At 50.8% G+C, this 25,078-nt stretch overlaps 2 protein-coding genes across 2 annotated transcripts; one reads left to right on the forward strand and one right to left on the reverse strand.

The window, feature by feature from the left end:
• LOC125746330 (crk-like protein) lies at positions 1-4,037 on the reverse strand. Its single transcript, XM_049020214.1, has 3 exons — positions 3,049-4,037; positions 2,154-2,601; positions 1-1,101 (listed from the first exon to the last, which is right to left on the reverse strand). Exons 1-3 carry the CDS (start codon positions 3,357-3,359, stop codon positions 967-969), a joined length of 894 nt encoding a protein of 297 aa, XP_048876171.1. The 5' UTR covers positions 3,360-4,037; the 3' UTR covers positions 1-966.
• A 6,261-nt stretch (positions 4,038-10,298) lies between these two features.
• Positions 10,299-24,680, forward strand: med15 (mediator complex subunit 15). The gene is given in 19 exon segments (XM_049020147.1): positions 10,299-10,551; positions 11,909-11,996; positions 12,110-12,161; positions 12,257-12,280; positions 15,526-15,699; positions 16,016-16,278; positions 17,520-17,990; positions 18,107-18,241; positions 20,296-20,409; positions 21,150-21,200; positions 21,202-21,281; positions 21,709-21,836; positions 22,465-22,599; positions 22,676-22,739; positions 22,831-22,897; positions 22,990-23,150; positions 23,255-23,421; positions 23,563-23,661; positions 23,781-24,680. Coding segments are annotated over 19 exon segments (2,478 nt in total). The 5' UTR covers positions 10,299-10,483; the 3' UTR covers positions 23,918-24,680.
• The last annotated feature ends 398 nt before the right edge of the window (positions 24,681-25,078 follow it).

Below are 25,078 nucleotides of genomic sequence, written 5' to 3' on the forward strand. Positions count from 1 at the left end.
GAAAAAGAAAAGGCACATGATTTATTCAAAATCAAAGAGAAACATTACAAAGCCAGCAGTCGTTTGACATGCTTTTCCTAGACAGACAAACGATGCACTAATGCTGTTAATGCCACAGGGCAACGAGAATTTTAAATTAGAATATTTTAAAATTACAGATTGGCATATTGCTACCAGTTAGAATGGAGACTCGGGCCAGGCTGGCTACACTGACATAACCTCCCCAAGCCTGGCTACAGAAAATCCCAAATGCATTTCAATCCAATGAAGGAACCCACGAGTGTCACAAAGCAGCAGGTGACCTTTGGCCTAAGGTCAAGGTCACAGAGACCAGGTTTAGACGTCTGTTCTGCCCGGCTCTAGACGAGGCCTCCACTTGACAGGAGGTCAATGGCAGAGAGGACCGGAGGCACCCCTAGAGGATGTCAATGGTAGAGCTGAGTCACGTGAAGTGAAACAGCTTCTCCCCAAACAGCAGAACAGGCCTGAACAGGCATCCCTCCCCACCCCAGCAGGGTGAGGCCACTTTAAAGGAATGAGGTCCTCAGAAGATTCATGAACATACTCACCACTGATCTACACAAGCACCACACCCCCAAACCCACCTCAGGGGGATCTGACAGTGAAGTTCAGCTATTTCAGCCATTAAGGAACAGAAAACCCAAGCAGTCACATCTGGGGTCTACCCCAGCTTCCAGGAATGTCATCCGTCTTCCCAAGAGCTTCAGCCCAGTCCACTGCCAGCACCATTTTGAAAGGTAGCAACAAGAATTAACACCTCGTTCACTTAAAAAAAATGTGCGTGACCTCGTCAGCTGCCATCCAATCAAAAGCGTTCCTGTTTCCAGGTGAAGATGTGTGGCTAGTGGGCTTGGCAGGGGCAAGGGGTGGCGAGATCCAAAAGTTCGAGAGATGGCCAATCACAAGGTTGGAGGGAGGGGTTGGTGGTGCAGGAGGCGGGGCCCATCACTCACTCTCATCGGGATCCTGGGGGTCCATGATCTTCACATGCGTAAATGGAAAGAGCCCCCTCCGGCCGTTTACCTCACCCTCCCATTGGCCGCTGATGTTCATCCGTGTCACCTTGACAATGTCCCCCACCTGGGGGTGAAAGACACATGCAGAGATTGGTGGGGTGTTTCGATCTGAGTGCTGAACTGAGTCACACACTCCACCAGAAGCCATATCGGCCCCAAGAAGCTGTGGATTTAACATTTTCTCCAGAATGTGAGAGTTGCAAGTATTCTATCTGCAGTGACTCGCCACCTGAGCTTTGCCTTCTTCAGTCTGGCTAGCCAGTGAGCTAAAGGACCAGACCAAATACCCTATTTGGTGACATCACCTGTACAATGGGTTCACGCTACGCAAGTACAGGTGCTGCTCTGGTTCAGGAACCATTCAAAGGCCAGAAGCCTACCACCGACAACAAACAGAGACAATAGCATGGGGTCCCTGGTCACTTAATAGCCTTACTGCATCAGTCACACGTGCACGGTGTGGTTTAGGGTGAGCGCAGAGTCGACGAGAGGGGCAGAGTAACACCCCTCAAACCAATGCCTATTAAACAACTTTGGTGTCACTCTTGAGCAGAATGACAGGTATCCAGCCCCCCATTCCAATTCTTCTATTTCAGATCCAAGGTATTTTCTGGGGGGGGGGGGGGGGCGTCACTGAAGATGCCTCCAACCCAGCCCATCCAGGCCTCATAGCCATGAATAACCAGACAACATCGTGTTTGGTCACCCAGGGCAGTGGCGTCATCAGGGACGCAACACAAGAGACCAGCTGGGACCCTAGAAACACTCATAACTTTCTATCCGCTTTAAAACCAACCATGAAGCAAAGACGGAGCAAAGGGGTGACTTCATTTTTGCTTAAATTCAACAAGGATATTAGAAGTAACTACTTCTGCACTTTCTAGGCAGGAAACTAATGACTGACTGGCAGAAGGGATCTGTCCAGTACATCAAGGGATATCAGTATTAGTGAATAGGGAGGCGGGGGGATCATTACCTACAGAAATAATCAGTGGTCCCAACCTTCACATGAACTGCTCTAAACTAATTGTTTATTTACGATAAAAAAATAAATGGCGTGTAAAAGATTAAGCGGCAAATTCTCTGCAGCACTGCCATGGCTACAGCGCCACCTACCTCCAGCGCCAGTGCAGTTTTGTCGTAGGCACAGGGCACCCGCTTCTGAATGGCCTTGGCTATGATGGGGCCGTTCTGCATGGAGGGCAAGGGTCCAGGGCCCTGTGGCAGCGGTGAGGGCGTCTGCGGCTGTGCGTAGGCGTGGGCAGGCTCGGGGACGCCATAGCTGTTGGAGATGCGGGAGGTGTGCCCGGCGGGCAGGGTGCCGGGGTGGGCAGCTGGCCGGGGCAGCTTCTCCACGTAGGGCACGGGGATCATGCCCACGCGGCCCTCTTTGTTCCGGGCACTCCACCACTGCTCCTCCGGCTTGTCCAGGATTACCAGAATCTCCCCCTTGCGAAAGGGCAGGTCCTCTGCATCATTGCCGGTAAAGTCATACAGGGTGCGCACATACTCCAGGCTGTCGTCGGAGACAGTGGGTGGGGCCCCGGGAAGGCCACTGGCGTACCTGGGCCAGAGGGGGAACACACAATTACATCTTGGAAACGCGCCCCATGGCTGGGGCCGCTCACTCCTGCACAAGACCTCACCTGGGAACCCATTGCATAAAGGGAGGGGCCTTCGTGTAAACGTAACACCGCAGGACTATTAACGGGACTTTGAAGAATGCGGGAGGGACGCGCCTGGACACGCGGCCAGTTTGAACCACGCCAAGCACAAGTATGCGGCTCGATCTTTGCCGACACGGATCCCCGACACGTCGGAGCGAATCGGCCGGCGCCCGGAACGCTCCGCACGAAGCCGAACCTCCCCGCGCCATGCAGCCGCGCATCGTACCCGGGCCTGGGTCACAGCTCATTCCAGTAAACGCTAACTAAATTAACCAGTTATACCACCAACACCATGCACCTCAACCATTCAATGTGCTCCGTGAATACCGTGGCCCCTCACTCACCTGCTAGCCGGTTCGATCAGGGTGGTGGTGTCCAGGTAGTGGATCTTGTAGAAGTCGAGCAGCGCGGCCAGGTGGTCGAACTCCTGGTCCCCGATCTTGAACCTCTTGCTGGGTAGCGAGTTGATGATGTAGTGCGACACCTTGGAGTTCTCCGACACCGACAGCACGTAGTCGCCCGGGCAGGTAGACGAGTCCCGCACCAGGAAGGTGCCATGCCGCTGGCCCTGCAGGCGGTTCTGTGCCTCCTGCCGCGACACCGGGCCGAAATACCAACTGGACCGGTCCGACGAATCGAACCGTGCCGAAGACATTCTCGGGAGGGGGGACGAGCGCAAAACGCTAAGGAAAATGAAATAAGGGGGAAACTACAGGTAGCGGAATGGGACCGGATGGGTCACACGCTGGGGCACCCCATGGAAGCGGACGGATAGTCCGTCTGCGGCTCAGCGCCGTACGGCTTCAGGCGTCATGCAGACCCCCAGACGCCGCGCTGCGGTGACGGGGACGCTCCCACCACCCTGGCTCAGCTTCCCCTTTTACGCACCTCTTCCGAAAAAGAAGAGAAAAGTAGCAGATAATGAAACAAGGTGTCCCTGGTCGGTACGGCTTACTCCAGCCCAACGACCTCCATGCCGCTACAGCGGAACAGCGACTCGGTGCTGATTGTACAACAATACGGAGCCGAGTCGGCCGAAAGGCGTCCGAAATACCTTCCCTTCTGCCCCCACCCCCGACTGCTACAGACAGGAACAAAAATGGCGGCCCTCAACACGTATTCACACTCGGAAAAGGCGTGCTGTGCAGCCGCGGATCCAAAAGCGGTTCGGTCAGCAGCTCAGGCGGAGCTCGGTTACACGGCAGAGTCGGTTCGGTCCTGGGCGGTCGGCTCTCTTTCAGAGGTCTTTCGCCGTGTTGATGGTCGGCTCTCGACTCCTGGCCGAGGTGGTGAGAAAAATGGCGGCCGGAGGGCGGGTCCCGGTGCGTGTGCGCGTGCGCGGGACGCGGCGTTGACGCCTCGCGGCGGCTGCATCCTCGCGAAGGCATTAACCCCTCAGCGCCGAGGCGTCAGCTATTGCTCTATGTCTGGAATTTTCCGCCGTCTGCGTGTGATAGAATAGCATAGAGAGCTTTATTGTCATTGCTCTACAGCACGAGATTAAGCTGCCTTTTCCTGTTCGACACTAATAATTCGGAGAAAAAAAGCACTGAACAAAGTATAAAATGTAAAAGTGTAGTTATGCACGAAATATAAAATTGTAATGTGTGCACTTCCAGATATACATTGAGCAAAGGAATATACTTATATATAAGTGGATATTTCCACACTGATACATATAACATTTTCCCATTCATCCAGTTTACATACTGCCAGGGCCGCCAGCTTTGGTCAGCTGGCAAAAGTGAGACAAGTCTGCTCACATATGTACACGCATTTACATTTATGTAACAGAATTTGTAATATGAATTTACCGTAAGATTTCTTGCGAGAGCTTGAGTCAGAAAGTGTGTCCCGCCAGATTTGTGAGAGTTGGCATCCCTCCATACTCCTGCATGCTGGCATGCTTGCAGTGTTGTGATTGTTATTATTGGACGGAAACACTGAGGAACCTCATTCCTTTAACACGGCACTGAGTCATTTTTATTGCATAGAAGAACATCATTGTAGAGACATTATTGTTGTTGCACATGTACTGGTGAAAGCTGGAAACAGGAGCTCAGGAGCGCAGAGGTCTCTGGAATGCAAAGTTCACCCTAATGGTTGTGGGGTAGAAACTCTTCGTAAGCCTGGAGGTGCAGGATTTAACGGACCTTTACAAAAATGTGATGGCAGCGGTTGGATGAGTCTGGCAGAGACACCTGATGTGAAGGTAACTGTGTATTTATGACCTACTGGACTGACCTGGAGACACTCTAGAGCCTGTTTATTGACCACAGAGCAGACGGCTAACCGTGCTGAGATGCCATAACTATAAGAGATTATTTCAAAAACTTCCAAAGAAAACGTCCAAAAATTACACTGTGTTCAAAGTGGGACCATCACAAATTTCAATCCTGGAGGCTTCATCAACCTCCCTCCCCATCTCAGTCATGGAGCCTCAAGCCAATGTATTCTGTAGTGGGTGGGGGGGGGTCAGGCTGTAGCCCATCTTCTGTATATTTTGGAATAAACAGGTTTCGAATCACGCTGAGGGCCAACATCGGAGGGGCAGTCTGGTGGCTACGTCAGGCCTGTTTCTTTGGAGCTGGTGACAGACCCCCCTTTTCACTGCAAGAAGAGGTGGTAGAAAGATGGAGATGCTCCCTGGCTTTGGTCAGGTGGTGGGGGGGGGGGGGGGTTCATGTCAACGAGCCCCGAAACTTTCTGAGCGCATGTAGGAAGAAGCGAATGGAATGTGGCTCGCAAATGAAATGCTTAGCATAGAATGCAACGTGCTGTACAGACACGTGTGTAGCTGTTAGCCTGCCGGGGAGACCTGCAAGCAGGACATGTGTTTTTACACATTCATGTTTGCCACGCGATACGAAGCACGCTAAGAGACACACACAGATACACACACACAGACACACAAGGACAGGCAGACACACACAGATACACACACAGACACACAAGGACAGGCAGACACACACAGATACACACACAGACACACAAGGACAGGCAGACACACACTCAGACACAGGGGTAAAGAGATGCACAAAAAGACACACACACAGACAGACACACACACTCAGACACAGGGACACAGGCACACACATGGATACACAGTTAGACACAGAGTCACATCCAAAGACATACAGTCAGACACATGCACACACCAACACACAGTTAGACACACAATCAGACAAACACAGACACAAAGACAGAAGAACCCACAGATGCACAGTCAGACACACACACACACACACACACACACACACACACACACACACAGATACAGTCAGACACACACATAGATACACAGTCAGACACACACACACACACACAGATACACAGTCAGACACACACATACACACACACAGATACACAGTTAGACATACAGACACATAGTCAAACACACATAGAGAGACACACAGACACATAGTTAGAGACACAGTCAGACACAGACACACCCACAGACACACAGTCAGACGGACCAGACAGACACACAAACACAGACACACAGTCAAACACAAAGAGACAGTTTGGACACACAGAGACACAGACACACCCCCAGAGACACACTCAAACACACAGACACCTCACACCACTCTCTGCCTGTTTCCCCTGCTGCCTTCACCACTGCCTGCTCACTGCCTCACTGGGTCAGTGTGACCTGCATCAGGGATCCAGGAGGCACTAATCAGTATGCTGTGTGGGTCCATCGACACCATTTTGGCCCACATTGTGCCGCAACTTTGCTCATCCTGCCCCCAACCCCCCATTTGGTCAGAACCTCTTGTCCTCTATATCTTTAACTCATTAAACAAATGTCATATGTGCACAGAATATTCTGGAAAATAATGCACAAAAGCAGAAGTTCATCACCGGGGCAATACAGTGACCTGATTGAGACCGAGCTGCAGAGCAGCCAGGTCTATGTAGGTTTTCCATGAGGACTGCATGTGCATCTGTTTGACTGTAATTATTACATTGTTGGGGACCAGATTTCCTCACAATGTAATAAAAACCTGCAACATTTTACCTCAATCTCAATTTTCTAGAAATCCATGAATGCGCTTCTGATTATGGTTATGGTTAGGGTTAGGGTTGTCATAGTTGTTATTAGGTTTATACCTATAGAAATGAATGGATAGTCTCTACATTGATATCCTCCTAAAAAGGCTGCTCACTACTCAGTTATGCCCCTCCCTCTCATGTGGCTGTGTGTGGGTGGTCCCTTCATACCCTTCCCTCTCATATGGCTGTGTGGGTAGTCTCCTTTATGCCCCTCCCTCTCATGTGGCTGTGTGGGTAGTCTCCTTCATGCCCCACCCTCTCATATGGCTGTGTGGGTAGTCTCCTTTATGCCCCTCCCTCTCATGTGGCTGTGTGGGTAGTCTCCTTCATGCCCCACCCTCTCATATGGCTGTGTGGGTAGTCTCCTTCATGCCCCTCCCTCTCATATGGCTGTGTGGGTAGTCTCCTTTATGCCCCTCCCTCTCATGTGGCTGTGTGGGTAGTCTCCTTCATGCCCCTCCCTCTCATATGGCTGTGTGGGTAGTCTCCTTCATGCCCCTCCCTCTCATGTGGCTGTGTGGGTAGTCTCCTTCATGCCCCACCCTCTCATGTGGCTGTGTGGGTAGTCTCCTTTATGCCCCTCCCTCTCATATGGCTGTGTGGGTAGTCTCCTTCATGCCCTTCCCTCTCATATGGCTGTGTGGGTAGTCTCCTTCATGCCCCTCCCTCTCATATGGCTGTGTGGGTAGTCTCCTTCATGCCCCTCCCTCTCATATGGCTGTGTGGGTAGTCTCCTTCATGCCCCTCCCTCTCATATGGCTGTGTGGGTAGTCTCCTTCATGCCCCTCCCTCTCATGTGGCTGTGTGGGTAGTCTCCTTCATGCCCTTCCCTCTCATATGGCTGTGTGGGTAGTCTCCTTCATGCCCCTCCCTCTCATGTGGCTGTGTGTGGGTGGTCTCATTCACATCCCTCCCTCTCACACAGCCGTGTGTGTGTGGTATACTTCACGCCCCTCCATTTCATGTGGCTGTGTATGGGTGGTCTCCTATTCCATCCCAGACTCAGCGGTGAGGTGGGTTTCTTGCTGCCTTCTGGGCTCAGTGGGAAAACTAAGGAATTCTACTGAAGAAGCACTGATTTGAAGTTTTGTGGATATTTCCATAGCTGTGCCCATACTGTATCTGTTTTGTTCTTCTATGCTCTGGATCAGAAACCTGCCACCTAATTACCTCCAATAGGATGCCAAAATCGGCCACAGTTAGAATATCTAAATTGAGCGTACAATCCCATGACCTCCAAAACTGTGACCATCTTGAGTCATAGTTTCCATAGGAACAAGGAACACCAAAGCAGTTTATCAGTCTGGTTAAAAATCCAAGCACGAGGCATGCAGTGCTACAAGGCTTTAATATAACAGAATTGTGTGTTTGCCAGTTGGTGGCCAGCTTAAAGCCATAGTTATGCTACCAGTATCCAGTGCATAAATGTGAAAAGGAGTATTTACATCACTAACAGAACATAGACATCCCCAAACATCCTGTGTTTCCCAACCCGGTCCTTGGGAACTCCCAGACAGTTAGCGTTTTCGCTCCCTCCCATCTCCCTGCCAGACAGTCCACATTTTTGCTCCCTCCCAGCTCCCTGCCAGACAGTCCACATTTTGCTCCCTCCCAGCTCCCTGCCAGACAGTCCACATTTTGCTCCCTCCCAGCTCCCTGCCAGACAGTCCACATTTTGCTCCCTCCCATCTCCCTGCCAGACAGTCCAAATTTTGCTCCCTCCCAGTGGATTGCCTGGAGGTCCCCGAGGACCAGTTTGGGAAATACTCCCCACACTAACCCATACTCTGTATGATCTGTAAGTGCCTCCTTAACAGATTATGCATCCTTCATAAAACCTTTAATTCCATGATTGTACATTTAATTCTCACCCTTAGCTTTGTTTCCATGTCTTCTCCTTGTGTGTACGGACTTATTCTAGATACTAAGAATTCTCTTACAGCAATAAGGCAACAAAATATGTGAACTAAAATAAAATGCTAATGTATAACTTGGAAACCCTCTCTAAATACACTAGATGTGTCCATAAAGAGAATGGAAACGTTACATAAGCACTGCCATGCACTCTTCATAAATCATAAAACAAACCCTTTTCCTACCAGTTGCAGAAGGACTTTCCCTGTGGGTCCCACCTTACATTTTGAAATCTTGGCGATAAAATGCACTGGGTGAGGGGGCTCCTCTTTTGTAAGAATTTGGAATATTGGGGCATTTCTCAGCTGAGTGTGAGGCGGCCGGGATGAGGATCGACACCTCTAAGTCTGAGGCCATGGTTCTTGAATGGAAAGGGGTGTATCGCCCTCTCCTGGTGGGAGATGGGTTACTATCTCAAGCAGAGAAGTTTAAGTATCTCAGGATCCTGTTCATGAGTGATGGCTGAAGGGAGCAGGAGACTGATAGTCAGATTGGTGCAGCGTTAGCAGTAATGTGGATGCTGTATCGTTTTGTTGTGGTAAAGAGAGAGCCGAGCCACGATGCAAATCTATCAATTTACCAGCTGATCTACATTCCCACCCTCACCTATGGTCATGAGCTCTGGGTAGTGACCGAAAGAATGAACTTCCTCCGCAGGGTGTCTTTGCTCAGACTTAGAGAGGGTGAGGAGCTTAGACATTTGGGAGGAGCTCAAAGTAGAGCCACTGCATCGAAAGGAGCCAGTTGAGGTGGTTCGGGCATCTATCTTGGATGCCTCCGGGACGACTCCCTAGCGAGGTGTTTCGGGGATGTGCAAATGGGAGGAGACCCTGGGCAGACTCCGAGGAGGACACTCTGAAGAGATTATACAGTGTTGCTTGTAAGTTAGAATTTTCCATATTCTTGCATAAATATGACTTAAAACATCCACAGATCTTCACACAAGTAGGTGAAGAGAACACAGTTGAACAAATGAGACAGAAATATCATACTTGGTCATTGATTTATTGAGGAAAACGATCTAATGTCACACATCTGTGAACCTTTCCTTTTAGTATTTGTTGTGACCCCAACAGAACAACAGAAGACTGTGGGCACCAGGACTCTAAAGACTTGGACTTCTGTTCTCTTGCAAAGATATCATGAGCGTCACACATCCCCTTCCAGCGACCTCGTGACCCCCATGCTCTTCCAATCCATCTGCTGACTTCATAGGAAGAGTCACCAGAGACATCAATGTTGCTGCTTAGGTGGGTAAGTCTCTCGACAAGGGCGACATTCCCCCCGCAGAGAGTACTGATGGCTGTGGATAAGAAGTCATTAAAGGCCCGTAGACAAAGTAAAATCTCCTGCTGGATAAAACGTGTTTTGTCAGAAGTTATACCACTCGCCTCTAGATAACTAAATAAAACGGCCAACTACAACGCCTGGACCGCCCCTATCTCAGATGCTGCCCCAGACTCCAACTCAAACCCCGCCCCGACACCAGGCTTTCCTTCATGAAACCCCGCCCCTTCAAAGTCCCCTGCGCGCCCCATGCAGGAACCATGGATCAGGCCAATTTGCGTTTTACAGCGTGGTTCAGGAAACCTTATTAATATTCATAAGAGAAGCGCTTCCTGATTAGCCAGTGAATGCCTTAGAGCAGCACGTTCAGGTAGCGCTTCTTCATAAATATTAATTATTTATCCAATCACGTAGCCTCTCATGAATATTAATAAGTTTTCCCGAACCACCTCGCAAAAAGAAAATTCGTCATCAGGAGCGGCTGAACCGGAAGCGTAACGTTCAGACACGGCGGACGCAATGGATCCTGGAGGATCGGAGAACGACTGGAGGAGCCTCGCCTTCCGTCAGAAGGTGGTGGCGCAAATGTAAGTGTCTACTCCCGGTCCCGCGTTTACGGGCGGCTGCCGGTTAGTGGAAACGGTAGGTTTTAAAACACCCGCGGATATGTGTACGTTCCCGGGCAACCATCGGGTACCAGGCCGCAGATACGTCCTCGGTTTCATAGTGAGTGATTTGTCCGGAAGATGCACGCGTTTCAGAAAGGGGCAGACGGCTGTTTGCTGTCGTAATGACGCCGCGGGAGTTGGTAGCCGCACATCAGCTTCCCCTGGCCGGCAGGAGAGCTCGCAGGATCCGGTTCTGTACTGCGTCACCCGCAGGGTCCGCGAAAAACCAGCTCCTCCCGAATGCACACACCAACCGAAACACAAAGTAAATATGTTAAAAGTGAGTAACTATTTGCCCTGTACTTCCCGGCGTGGGTTGTGTTTTATAGAAAGCCAGAATGCGTTCGGGTCAGACAGATGTAATAAACTATTAGAAGTAAATGTATGTGTTGTCTGGTGATAAATGTCGTCAATTCCACAACGGTTGGAGACATTTAGAGGTTCCGAGATGCTGTCTTTTTGCGTGGCTGATGATTGTATTTATCATACGCGACTTTGTGGCAATGATGCCTGTCTGTAGGGTCGCCCCTGGATGTTCTGGTGCCCCAGGCGAGATTCACCCCCCGGGGAAGCAGAAAGCAAATTCTGTCAGTTCATTTATATTAAAGATATGTATTAGTCACAATAGCACTGTTTTTTACTTTTTGAAAAATCTGGGAAAGAAATATATTTTTAAATTGATGTTGGTACACCCATGCATGTAACATGACCTATTCAAGTGCATTTAACAACTGCGTTAATTACGGAACATGGATGAAGCTGAAGTTCTGCAGACATCGTCAGAAGGATCTCATTTGTATCTAGCATAAACCCAGCGAAGTCCATTATGGTATGAGCTGTTGGTGAGCATATAGATATATGTGTGTTCAGGATAGCAAAAATGACTAAACTTTAAACATTTTTCACTGAAAAACTACAGGCTGGATAGTTTTAAGATTTTGCAGGACTCTATTAATAGAATAGATGAGTTGACATGTAATGGCCTGTAAAAACCTTCTTTGTCACTGATGTAACCTGTGGTATTTATTATTATTTTTTTCCGTCACTGTTTTGCACCCCAATAATCACATGAGGCACTAGGCAATTGCTTATGTCTGACACTACTAATGAATTTATCAGCAAACAATGAGTCTGCTTTCACTTAGAAGCCTGTAAACCCGATTCCATATTCTGAATGTTCATTAGGTGATGTAACGATGCACCCTAGTGGACAGAAACAATCATAGTTTTAATATATGATTATTTTCCCGGTGTCTCCTCTTATTGTGTAATTCAGTGAAGATGCCATGCGTAAGGCTGGTGCCGTCTCCAACAAAACCAGCAATGACATGGAGAGCCACGTGTTCGTCAAAGCCAAATCCAGGGTGAGCCAAGCCGACATCAGACACATGCCGGAGAAAGGGGGGGTTCCGCTGGGCTGTGTGGCGAGATGGACGCTGCTCTTTGTTTACTGTGATGTTTTCTTCACCGCTAACAGGACGAGTATCTCTCCCTGGTGGCCAGGCTTATCATCCATTTCAGAGACATCCGTGAGTAGAAATGCCCACTACCTGTGCACTTTAGTCCAGTTTCATGCATCCGAGCTGGAAATGCTGACATTCAATGTGTGCTTTTTGTGTTGCAGATAAGAAAGCTCAAGGTGGACCAGGTCAGTTGAAAACTTTATTTTTCTCACAAACGGTCAAATGGCATGCGGGGGTTTGAGGGACGATAGAGGTAATCATCAGAGCAGTACTGAACACTGCCATGATGCCGGCTGCAGTGAACACAGGGGTGCACCCGGTCACTCCATTTCATGGAACTGTACAAGTGTCTCCTGCCCAACCTTATCATGAATATACCTCAGTCTCCACCAGAAGCTGAACTGAATCTTGAGTGAATGTGGTTATGGAGTGAGCGGCGTGTTTCAGCCCTCTGTGTGTTGATTACAGATATTTATCTTGCTGAAGATCACATTATGCTGTTTGCAAAAGAGAGAGTGAAAAATACTTTTGTAGGTGTGCTTACTTGTAAACTTTTGCTTCCTAAAAATGTTCATGTTCAATGCGCAAGTGGAAGCGAAATCACAGAGATGGATGGACACCCCCAAGACCCCTGTTGAAAGCAAAAATATCAACTACTGAGATACATGGAAGAGAAGGTCGAGTTAGCCAGGAGATCTGTCAGTAATGCTGCCATAGATGATGGGTGGCATTTCAATGGGGATCACGGCCAATGGATGAAGAATCAGCAAAGTGTAGCTGATAGTTGACACCATGGTTATAGGCAAGAATAATTCTCTTAAGACATTTACAAGTGAAGGTAATGAATAGAGTGATGGGATTATGCCTCAACGTAAAGAAAACAAAGGTTATGGTCGTGGAAGGGCAGCCAGCTTTAGTGATGCTGAAGATGGAATGCTAGCTCAGTGGCTGTCACCAGTGCCTCACACCTCTGGGACCAGGGTTCACGTTTCTGCCGTGGCTCCATGTGTGTGCAGTTTACATGTTCTCCCTGTGTAATTTTGGGATTCCTCCGTCGCAGTCCAAAAATGTGCTGACATTAATTAGAGTTGCCTAATTGCCCATAACTGTCGCCTTGAAAAGATGGACCTGAGCACGGTTAGTCAGACTCCGGCATGGTATGCTTCTGGTGTGATTGTTTACCGTGCCTGTCTACCGAACACCGGCACATCATCAATGACCTGACTGACACACGCATGCACACATGTGCACTACTGGCCCCAGAAGTAATGGATCTGGTAGGCTGTATAGATTGTGTCCTTTTCCCCCACAACGCTGCATTGCAAAAAGAAGGTCAATCACAAACATGGCCACAAAGGATCACTTTGGTCTATGGTCATGTCACAATATCAAAATGATCACTTTGATACCAGTACTGCAAAAATACTAATGCAAAAACAAAAAAACAATTAACTATTGTTCATGGTGAATTATGCACTGAGTTTCACAAGACATTTATGTAAGGTGCATTTAAATGGTTACTCTTTAATAAACTGTCTCACTCCAGTGTCTCCCCGAGGTTTACAGCCTGGGGGGGGGGGGGCAGACGGACACTGACCGGATTCATGGTGTTCATGTGTTTCTTTTAATGACGGCAGTCAAGATAACAACTGAACTCGACATCAGAACATTTCTTTTTATGACAATTATCCACAAAGTGTGCATCTTTTGTCACTGCAGTGTATCTTTCTGCGCTTCTGGAAGAACATTTCGAGCCTCTTGATATGAGAAGTCAGAGGCGTCTGGCCCATTTACTGAGAGCCGCATGCAGGCTGCAAGATGGTCTCCTTGCAGCCTATTGTGGATGTTTGTCTCGACCTGCATATAATTAACTGTTAGGCTTTAAAAGTGACAGCTGATATGCGTAGCTTGGAGCGTTTAAAAAAAAACTGATGTTTTTGTCTGCTTTTCAGGTGGTTGATGTGACATATTTTCCGATGCACGCTCTCGGTCCGCTGGTGGGAGTGTGCTCACCTGTGTGTGCGCGCACATATCTGTGCACACGCATTCGGGTGGAACTCTGCCATGCGTGATACAGAGAGCAGAGGAGATTTGAAAACGTGCGACTGTGTAGAGACAAAAATGACAAGCTATTGTGTAAATAAGATGGATAAGGCTAGTTTGTTTAATAAAAGGACAATGTATAGACCTGCTCTATGGGAATGGTGACTTTAAATGACTTCTGTTGTGATCTGGCGCTATATAGAAAATAAAATTGAATAAAATTAATTTGACCTTTAAGGGGGGCCGGAGGTGCTGTTGGGGGGGGGGGGCACCCTCCCTCCTAATATAATGGTAGGGGAAACACTGCGCTCTACTCCAGCACTTGCCCTAATATCGCCAAGCCTTGCACTATGATCACTCAGATTCATTCGGTTACCAGGTGGGTGATAGTCCATCCATCCATTTTCCAAACTGCTTAACCTACTGGGTCGCGGTGGGTCCGGAGCCTATCCCGGAAGCAATGGTCACGAGGCAGGGAACAACCCAGGATGCGGTTTATGTTCTATTAAATGTAAAAAGGGTATATCCACCCAATTGCTGTTCACTTCTGCCTTATTAAAAATGCACATGAGGGTAGTGGAGTACTTAATATAAGGAGACTTTTTGAGGGTTAGGGTTGTCAGTCTGGATGTGACTCGTTATATGGATTTTGAGATAGTGCTGCACTGAATAATGAAGAAAATAAAACACACTGGCCCCCTTGACTAATATTTCTTCCATAATCACTCATGCCCACAGAACACAGTATTAGCGCCTATAAAGGTTGCAGAAATTTCTTTTGTTTTCTTCTGTTGATCTACTGAATAAACATGCAAACTTCCCATGCAGCACATTATACTTAATGATCTACCTCCTTAAAATACAGCGTAGTATAATAACCTGTTGGTACAGAGGCTAATTTTATGATGATGGTGTAGCCTGTTTGCTTCATTATAAAATCTTGCTATAATAAGAGCACTTACATAAATCCCTCACTTGAATCTAGAATGATCATCTTTAACTAGCTGACATTTTAGTTGCCTTGTGTCTTCCACACTTAGAGCAGATACAATTTGCTAGTGCGCTGGAACTATATATATATAGCTTGATGTGTGCAATTCTGATAAGGTATGATTTTGTTTCACTAGTGGTTCAGGCATATTCAGTACATGGTTCAGATTTAATGGTTAGCATTAGCAGTATCTGTAGTGTAATGTAGTGTAGTTGTAATTGTGCTCAGGCACAGTACAAGGCAACCGGGCTAAGTGTGAATACACCGTAAGCTGTGGTTTATCTGAGCGATAACTGCACTTGGCTTTGATGGCAGCTTTTCAGTGGATGACTGACTTGGTCGCCACTTAAGTACTAAGCTTGTGGCACTTCACCCCTGTTGTCTCTGTGTGTTAAGTCCTACCCACAGCAGACCCAATGAACGCACTTCACAATCTGACGGCTGTGGGAACAGGTGGACCCAGTGCTCTGAGCATCGGACCCCGCCCCACTGGGGCCTCCATGGGCAGCTTGACCCAAATGCCGATGAGTCAGCATGTGATTCCGGGCGTCGCTGGAAACCCTCAGCCCAGTGAGTTGGTTTGTGAGGTTGGGCCTGCTTCTGGAACAGTGACCGTCTTTTGACGGCATCACCATGCTTTGCATAGGAGCTGTTGTATTAACTGCACCATGAGGACTAAATAGGTCATTAATTTTGCATTTATCTTCATTGTATAATATTGATTATTCCACAAGGAGTTAAGGCATTATGCATGCAAGTTCAGCCTCATTTGAAGATTCACGCCGTAATGCTTATTCTCGACCCTCTTCCAATTGTCCTTCACTTCCTGAGGACTGCACTGTCACTTTGGTGGTCTGCTGACAGACCTCTGTCCTCTGCCCCGTAGTTGCTATGCCAACCCAGATCCAGCAGATGGTCCAGCAACAGCAGCAGCAACAACAACAGCAACAACAGTTTCCCCAGTTTTCGACCCAGCAGCAGCAGCAGGTGGCCATGTTGCAGCAACATCAACAGCTTCACCGGCTGAAGCAGCAGCAGCAGCAGCAACAACAACAGCAACAACAACAGCAGCAGCAGCAGCAGCAACAACAGCAGCAGCAGCAGCAGCAGGGTCAGAACCAGCAACAGCAGAACCAGCAGGCTCAGCCGGTCAGTGAGTCCTCTTGTCTTATGAGGCTTGTGGGAGGGTAGGGGGGATGTTGCTTTTCTCGTTATGGATCCGTGAGCACTTTCACACCTAAGTTCTGGTACCTGGTTCTAAGTTCCCGGGAACTTTTGTTTGGAGACGAAACTACCCCACCACCCCAAAACAATGAGGGATGAACAAATCGTTTTGTTAGTTGACAAGGGGATCTGTCTCATTCAAAACGGGACATGGCTTTTTATTTATATTTTAGTTATGTGATTCACAACATGGGGGTGGCATGGTGGTGCAGTGGTTAGCACTGTTGCCTCACACCTCTGGGACCCGGGTTCGAGTCTCCGCCTGGGTCACATGTGTGTGGAGTTTGCATGTTCTCCCCATGTTGTCGTGGGGTTTCCTCCGGGTACTCCGGTTTCCCCCCACAGTCCAAAAACATCCTGAGGCTAATTGGAGTTGCTAAATTGCCCGTAGGTGTGCGTGTGAGAGTGAGTGGTGTGAGAGTGTGCCCTGCAATGGGCTTGCCCCCCATCCTGGGTTGTTCCCTGCCTCGTGCCCATTGCTTCCGGGATAGGCTCCAGACCCCCCGAGACCCAGTAGGATAAGCAGTTTGGAAAATGGATGAATGGATTAACAACATGTTTATATTTATGCACTTCTGCATAAATTCCCGGTTACCACCAGTGCTTGTGGTCAACCAATCGGCAAGGTTATCACGAAAAAGTGGTTTCGGAACTGCCTCAGAAGTACAATCGGACTGAGTTTCTGCAGTGCAAACACGACAAAAGTTCTTGGTTCTAGGAAAAGGTTCTGGTTCCTGAAAAAATGTGATGTGAAATCACCCTGTTGTTACCTTTCACAGCTGCTGCTTTTGTCTATGTTGTGTGTCATATAGTTTATCTTATTAACTTTATATGAGATCACCGTTTCTTTGTCTTTTGCTAATCATCCTTAACCTGTTTCCGTCTGGCCCAGTGGGGCTGAAGATATCCAGCCTTTGCTCTAGTCTCTCTAATATTCTTCCTGAACTTAGTGAACAGCAGGTCTGTGAATGTCTGCTGTAGTGAGAGGATGACTGACTGCTGACAGGGACGAAGAGAGATTCGGCTCCACCTTGACACTCCTTGCTTTTTCTTTGGTCCTCATGAGGTGTATGGACCATGAAGTTGTATAATTGTGAGGTCAGTCAAGTGCTTCAGCCAAGATTATAGGGTTGATGTTGGTGGTTCTCTCATGCTGTCTGTTCTAGATGCTTACATCCCGCCTGCAGCAGCAGCAGATTGCCCAGCTCCAGCAGCTCCAGCAACATCAGGCTCAGGCTCAGGCTCAGGCTCAGGCTCAGGCTCAGGCCCAGGCCCAGGCTCAGGCTCAGGCTCAGGCTCAGGCCCAGGCCCAGGCCCAGGCCCAGGCCCAGGCTCAGGCTCAGGCCCAGGCTCAGGCCCAGGCCCAGGCCCAGGCAGTTCAAGCCCTCCAACAGCAGCAACAGCAGCTGCAGCAACAACAACAGCAGCAGCAGCAGCAGTCCCAGCATCAGGCCCAGGTCCAGGCCCAGCAACAAGTTCATCACCTAGTCCACCACCCGCAGCAGCCGCCACCACCTCCCCAGGCCTCCCAGCTGGCTCCTCACCCACAGCAGGCCCTGGGAGGCCAGATTCCAGCCCAACACATGCCGATTGGACAGCTCAGCCAGCAGCAGCAGCAGCAAATTAAACTGATGCAGGTGTGAGAGGATGACATGGAGGGAGCGGTTGGGGGTGCGGGCAGACGCCTGCAGGGGTGAGGGGAGGAGGTTGGGGGTGTGGGCAGACTCATTTTGAAGTGGCTGTGCATTTTCAGCAGCAGCAAATGGCCCCCAGAGTCATGCAGCAGCAGCAGACGTTTGCCCAGCAGCAGCCGTTTGCCCAGCAGCAGCAGCAGGCAGTTCCCCAGCAACAAGCAGCTGTGGTGCAGAGCCATCTTGTACCTGGACAGGTGAGGGAGCTGCCGATCAGTTGGGGGGTGGGGGTGTCCGGCTCTGGAGCCAGTACAGTGTTGTTCATAATTTTTTAATCTGTTATTTTTTTGTTGTCAAATTGCAGATGTCTTGGGTGGGTAATTATTCCATTGATGGGTGAACAACTTCTTATCAGTTTGATTCTTTTCAGTTTTCATCAGTTTTCTTAATTCTATTGGGATAAGAGGGAGTTGAATCTTTTTTTTTTTCTTAAATTTTTGTTTATTTCCAGACACTGGAATTACATTTTGGGTTTTCCAGAAATGAGTGATGTGGTCCTTTGAGGTACAGGCAGGCTTGAGATGTCTCTCTCTAAATGGACCTGCTTTGTGGATGGTCTCCACGCTCCCTCAGAGTCCCTGTCTCTCTGTGTGGTTTTAGGAGGTGTTACTGTATCATGACATGTACTTCACGAGAGCCTCACCCATCCGGTCCCCAGTGAACAATCATCCGTGTGGAAAAGATGTAGTGACAGGCAGGTCGCTCTCACGAATTTCGGAAACCCCCAGGAACAGGTGGTTACCAGCGTGCCGGGCAGTGATGCGTGAACAGTCCTGTCAACGCGGTGTATCTTTGACTCGCTGTCACCGAGAGCGCAGTGCGTGACCTTTTGAAAGGTTTCCTCGGATGCAGAATTTACCCGGAACAGTCCATCTCCCCCGTTAAAGCTACTGAAGAAGTCAGTGCGCTTCGGATTTCGGGTTTGTTGCTTGAGGACTTCATGACCCAGTGGCACTTGGCTGTCCCACGCTGCCCATTTTTGTTTGGTGGGGGTTTTCTTCTGGGAAGCACAAGAATGAGGTGCGCGTTCTGGTTTGAAACTCCCCCCACCCCCAACGTAAAACCCAGACTGATGGCAAACGCAGATGAAGGGATGATAAAAGCCGGTGAGCAACCCCCAGCCTGAAGGCCTGTCCCTCAGCGGAAGGGTCATCACACCCAAGGAACCCATGGGAGATCCCTCAGCTCCCCCCATGGCATTTGTCACGGCTTGCGTATGCATGTGTGTGTGCGCGCGTGCCCGTAGCTTGAGCCTGTCTGCCCAGACGCACTGGTATCCATGTGGCTTGTTCGCTTGGACCGCTAAACCAAAGCTTTCCTTTCACTGGCCTGAGCGAGGCTTTTGCACCTTCTGAGCCCTTTTGCAGATGCGAATCTGCATCCTGTTAACACGCTGACTGGCGTGGTGTGCATGTGTCTGCCTGTGTATGTACGTGCAAGTGTGTGTATGCGTGCAGTTGAGAGGTCCGCTACTTAGGAAATAATTTTCAATGTTTTGCCTCTGATACCTACACAGACAGAGAATGCAGTAGCGCAGCATTAGAATTAGCCAAAGGAGTGTATGGATGGCCAGTCAGACGGTCTTATACCACATTGAAACAACCTCTACAGCACATGCTGTGCTTCCCTAGGTCACCAGTAGGTCATGTGGTCAGCATCAAAGAATATGTGCCACATTTCACCAACTGCTCTCACATCACATCTCAGGCCAGAAGCCTGTTCCTATAAAAATGTGATTTGTAATGTAATGCCAGCACTGAGGTGGTAGATGGTCTGTCTTCTGCTGGTCGTGTTACTTTTTGTCTGACACCAGCACAAGATGAAGGGGTTCATCTGAGGCCAGTACTGAGGAATCTGTTTGCCTTACTTGTTGCTGTGCTCTTGGCAGTCTGTGTTAAACCTGCCTGCTTAAAATGGCCATAACTAGACAACGAAAGATGCTCCCAATTTTGACGCAAATTTTTTATTGTGGTTGAATTGTTTCGTGGAATCATGGGTAAAAATTAGCAGCCTTAGCACACCGCGTGTGTGTGTGACAGCTGTGTGTCGTGACCGCACTGCATGCTCTCTAGACCTTTAACCCTCAGAGACGCTGTGGCTGTGCATGGGCCCCCGCTTGGGGTCTCTGACTCTGTGTTTGTGTCCGCATGACCCCCCCCCCCCCCCGCTGCTGCCATACTGCGTTTGCATTTGTTTTGGTTTTCTTTTTTTTTTGCTTGTGACCTGTCTGTTGTCCCTTTGTCCTCCCGAGATGATGATGATGGCCCGCTCTGGGATGCAAATTCCGCCCCGCCCACCCCGTGCCACGCCGACCTCTGCAGCGCCCCCCAGCGCTGCCACTGGGGGAGGACAGCAAACGCCACAGGTATTTACCCTAGGGATTGATAGCAGCGCCCAGAGGTATACAGTGTGGCCCCCCCACCTGCCCCCCCATCCCGACTGCCACATGGTTGCGATTGCAGACCTAGACCCCTGTGAGGATCAGCTCTTGGGCTCTGGATTTGTTCCGGTTTTAGCATCAGTGTTTGGCTCTGACACACGGTCTGTGATCAGAAGCTGAGGAATCGCCGGGCCGGAGCCGTGCGTCACACAGGCTTCGTAACCAAGGAAGCACACGGACATTCAGCTGAAATTTGAGGTTGGAGGCTCCTGTGAATGGGAGCTACAGAGTCTGGAATCTTTGCAATGCTGATTAGTTGGCTGGCCCCTCAGGTAACAGTGCGGTGTACTGATTGGCTGGCTGGCCCCTCAGGTAACAGTGCGGTGTACTGATTGGCTGGCTGGCCCCTCAGGTAACAGTGCTGTGTACTGATTGGCTGGCTGGCCCCTCAGGTAACAGTGCGGTGTACTGATTTCATGGCTGGCCCCTCAGGTAACAGTGCGGTGTACTGATTGGCTGGCTGGCCCCTCAGGTAACAGCGTGGTGTACTGATTGGCTGGCTGGCCCCTCAGGTAACAGTGCGGTGTACTGATTGGCTGGCTGGCCCCTCAGGTAACAGTGCTGTATACTGATTGGCTGGCTGGCCCCTCAAATGTACAGTTATGTGAATGGGAGTGCTAGGGCCCCCCACACATTCATGGACCCCTTGTCTCATCTCCGCCCAGCAGGTCCCTCAGTCCTCGATGATGTCATCATCCCCCTCTTCAGTGCAGGTGCCCCCCCCCGCAGTCCATGCCACCGCCCCCCCAGCCGCAGCCGTCTCCACAGCCTCCGACCTCCCAGCCCAACTCTGTCAGGTACAAAACATACGAACCGGCACTCGGTGGACGTGTTCCGACCATTTCTGATGGTCTATGCAGGTACAAACAAACAAGAAGGACTTGTACTGCGGGCTTGTAGGGGCTACCTGCTGCTCTGCATGTCCTCAGGTCAGTGGGTGGCCCTTCTTCATGGGCTCACCCAGGGCCATCTGGCCATTAATGTCCCACTCTTACTGTTATCAAGGGCTGTGCCCTGTCTCATCGGCCCCTCCGGCCGCTTACCCCATTAGACCCCACCCCCTCTGGTTGCCATCCTGTCGCCACTCTCCATCACCCTTTTCCATCTCCCCTTCCTGTCATCCCTTCTCCATTGCCCTCTCCCATCACTCTTCTTTGCTCTGTGTCACTGTTCATCTTCTGCTAGTATTTGAATCTGCTGGTTCTGTGCTCATGTATGTTCCAGCTCTGGCCCCACTCCCTCGCCGGGGGGGTTCCAGCCCAGCCCATCCCCCCAGCCTTCCCAAAGCCCGGCGAATGCCCGGACCCCTCAGAACTACGGCGTCCCCTCCCCTGGTCCCCTCAACACCCCAGGTACCAGCATGTCCCCGGTGGGCGGCGTCTCATCAGCTGGGGGGCGGTGCTAATCAGAGCTGTCCCCGCCTCTGTGGGATGGGGGGCGGTGCTAATCAGAGCTGTCCCCGCCTCTGTGGGATGGGGGGGGCGGTGCTAATCAGAGCTGTCCCTGCCTCTGTGGGATGGAGGGGGGGGGGGGGGGCGGTGCTAATCAGAGCTGTCCCTGCCTCTGTGGGATGGAGGGGGGGGGGGGGGCGGTGCTAATCAGAGCTGTCCCCGCCTCTGGGATGGGGGGGCGGTGCTAATCAGAGCTGTCCCCCCCGCCTCTGTGGGATGGGGGGGCGGTGCTAATCAGAGCTGTCCCCGCCTCTGTGGGATGGGGGGGGCGGTGCTAATCAGAGCTGTCCCCGCCTCTGTGGGATGGGGGGGCGGTGCTAATCAGAGCTGTCCCCGCCTCTGTGGGATGGGGGGGGGCGGTGCTAATCAGAGCTGTCCCCGCCTCTGTGGGATGGGGGGGGCGGTGCTAATCAGAGCTGTCCCCCCCGCCTCTGTGGGATGGGGGGGGCGGTGCTAATCAGAGCTGTCCCCGCCTCTGTGGGATGGGGGGGCGGTGCTAATCAGAGCTGTCCCCGCCTCTGTCACGCAGGGAACCCCAGCTCGGTGCTCAGCTCGGCTGGCGGCTCACCCACAGAGGAGCAGCAGTACCTGGAGAAGCTGAAGCAGCTCAGCAAGTACATTGAACCGCTGCGGAGGATGATTAACAAAATCGACAAGAACGAAGGTGCCCCCCCGCACGACCCCTACTGAACCTCGCTGCCTGCCCTGCACCATTTAAAGATAATGTGTTTTTCCAACAGACAGGAAGAAGGACCTAAGCAAGATGAAGAGCCTGCTGGACATCCTGACGGACCCTTCCAAACGGTATGCCCCCCCGCCCTACCCTCCCATTAGTCCGCATGGAGGAGCGCCCCCCGACCCACAGCAAGCAGTTAAATCACATGTCTGCTTGTAGGTGTCCCCTGAGGACGTTGCAGAAGTGTGAGATTGCTTTAGAGAAGCTGAAGAACGACATGGCTGTGGTGAGTGTCTGTCTGTCCGTCTGTCTGCTTTGCTCGGTAAACCGGGCCGCGTGTCACGCTGTGGTCCCACCCTATGCTGTCTGTCCCTCCAGCCCACCCCGCCCCCACCGCCTGTGCCCAGCACCAAGCAGCAGTACCTGTGCCAGCCGCTGCTGGATGCAGTCATGGCCAACATCCGCTCGCCCGTCTTTAACCACTCCCTGTACCGCACTTTTGCCCCGGCCATGATGGCCATCCACGGCCCGCCTATCACGTAAGTAGGGTTATCTATTGGAGTGCAGTAAAATTACACTGAACTGCAAAATGCTGAGCTACACTCAAATAAGGGGGGGGCCCTAACCGCTGGCTCCTGCGCAGGGGCCCCAGCATCGCGGCTCGCAAGCGGAAGCACGAGGAGGACGAGCGGCAGACCATCCCCAACATCCTGCAGGGCGAGGTGGCCCGTCTCAGCACAAAGTTCCTGGTGAACCTGGCTCCGTCTCACTGCAGCAACAGCGGCACAGTGCATCTCATCTGCAAGCTGGGTGCGTCACTCTCACTGCTACATGTACACTGACACAGGCGGACGGACTGGCGCGCATACAAGTGGACGGACGGACATGACCACGCAAACTGACCGCATGGTGACTGCCAGCCTTCACTGCTCATACTCCTGTCCCCCACAGATGATAAGAGCCTCCCCAGCGTACCGCCCCTCCAGCTCAGCGTTCCGGCTGACTACCCCGAGCAGAGCCCGCAGCTGGCAGACGACGGGCAGCAGTATGGTGAGCGGGCACGGGGGCTGTACCATGGGGCGAGAGGTGGGGCGATGTGTGCGTGAGTGCCGCAGACCTGACCCTCACCGCCTGCCTGCCCAAAACCCTCCCCTCCCCCCTCTCCCCAGACGCCAACCCCTTCCTGCAGACGGTCCACAGGAACATGACCTCCAAGCTCCTTCAGCTGCCGGACAAGCATTCGCTCACGGCGCTGCTCAACACATGGGCCCAGAGCGTGAAGCAGGCCTGTCTCTCCCCAGCATAGCGCCATCCTGCCCCTGAGACCTATGGCCTGCCATCCTGCCCCTGAGACCTATGGCCTGCCATCCTGCCCCTGATACCTATGGCCTGCCACACCTGTCTGCTGAGAAGTCCACACTCTGTTGGCTGCTTTGTGAGCTGTCTGTGCGTTTTATGAAATGGATAGCGACTGAGTGTGAGAGTGCCCTGTGACCCTCGAGCAGTAAACGCCGCCCTTAACACTGTCAGCACGTGCTTGTTCCCCAGTATAGTCATCCTGCTCGGTCCTGGTGGGTTTTTTCCGTTTTAATTACAGCGGAGCTCTTAGTATAGGCTGTTGGCTAAATGGATTGTATTACACTGCATTAAACTGAGTTAGTTTGCTGTGACGCCTTGCCTTCTTGGTCTGCAAAGCTTATTTTAATGTGAAGTGGGACCCTGACTTGTCAGAGTCCTGCGCACAGCATTTAGCTTGTTAGCCTTTCTTAGCATTCTGTCAGTGCCGAGCTCCTTAAGGATCACGCCCGTATTCGTTGTCGTCATGCTTTGGGGTCGGCGGCTTGGGGCACTGTTTGTCCTCTTCAGCACACCGTCCTCTGGAGTCAGCCCCTCTGCAGGGTCCCGGGGGCTCGGCTCCAGTTGCAGGCAGAGTGGAAAGGGAGGGACTTGGCCAGGCGTGAGAGAAGCGCGGTTTCAGAGCGGGAAATTTCGGCCGGGTTAATCACAGATGGCTTCATTCATCCAGTACTGATTTTGTTTTTGTGTAAATAAAGTGAGAAAATTACAAATTGAGGGGCTTCTCATTTTAAATATCAAACCTACATTTTTATTATTACCTGAACTTACACAGCTTGTCATTTTCACCTGTTTTAATGATTCACGCAGTGACTCTGAAGGCTAGTTAAGCTCATGTAGTCAGTCGTCCTGGTCAGTGATTTCTGTTCTGCCACATCACATCAGATCAAAGCTGATGTTTAGACACCCCAGATGGGTGTTTGTTCCTATTCAGTGCTGCCCTTACCTCTCTCTACACAAATCCCAGTGTGTCTGAATTCAGCTTTACGGGTCAAAGGTCATGTACCATGCTGGTTCCAATTGGACGGTGTCGAGTTTGCTTCTGTACAGACATACCCCACGATGGGATGCTGACACAGCAGACCATGCCTCAGAGACCCCATACGTGACA

This window comes from Brienomyrus brachyistius, chromosome 7 (genome assembly GCF_023856365.1).
Source record: "Brienomyrus brachyistius isolate T26 chromosome 7, BBRACH_0.4, whole genome shotgun sequence".
Lineage (NCBI taxonomy): Eukaryota > Metazoa > Chordata > Actinopteri > Osteoglossiformes > Mormyridae > Brienomyrus > Brienomyrus brachyistius.

What these genes read in the sequence shown, in the direction of transcription:
- LOC125746330 (XM_049020214.1), bottom strand. Translation starts at nt 3,359, where the DNA reads ATGTCTTCGGCACGGTTCGATTCGTCGGACCGGTCCAGTTGGTATTTC. An exon ending in CTGATCGAACCGGCTAGCAG is followed by an intron (nt 2,602 to 3,048) that starts GTGAGTGAGGGG and finishes CCTCTGGCCCAG; the next exon opens with GTACGCCAGTGGCCTTCCCG. An exon ending in AAACTGCACTGGCGCTGGAG is followed by an intron (nt 1,102 to 2,153) that starts GTAGGTGGCGCT and finishes TTTCACCCCCAG; the next exon opens with GTGGGGGACATTGTCAAGGT.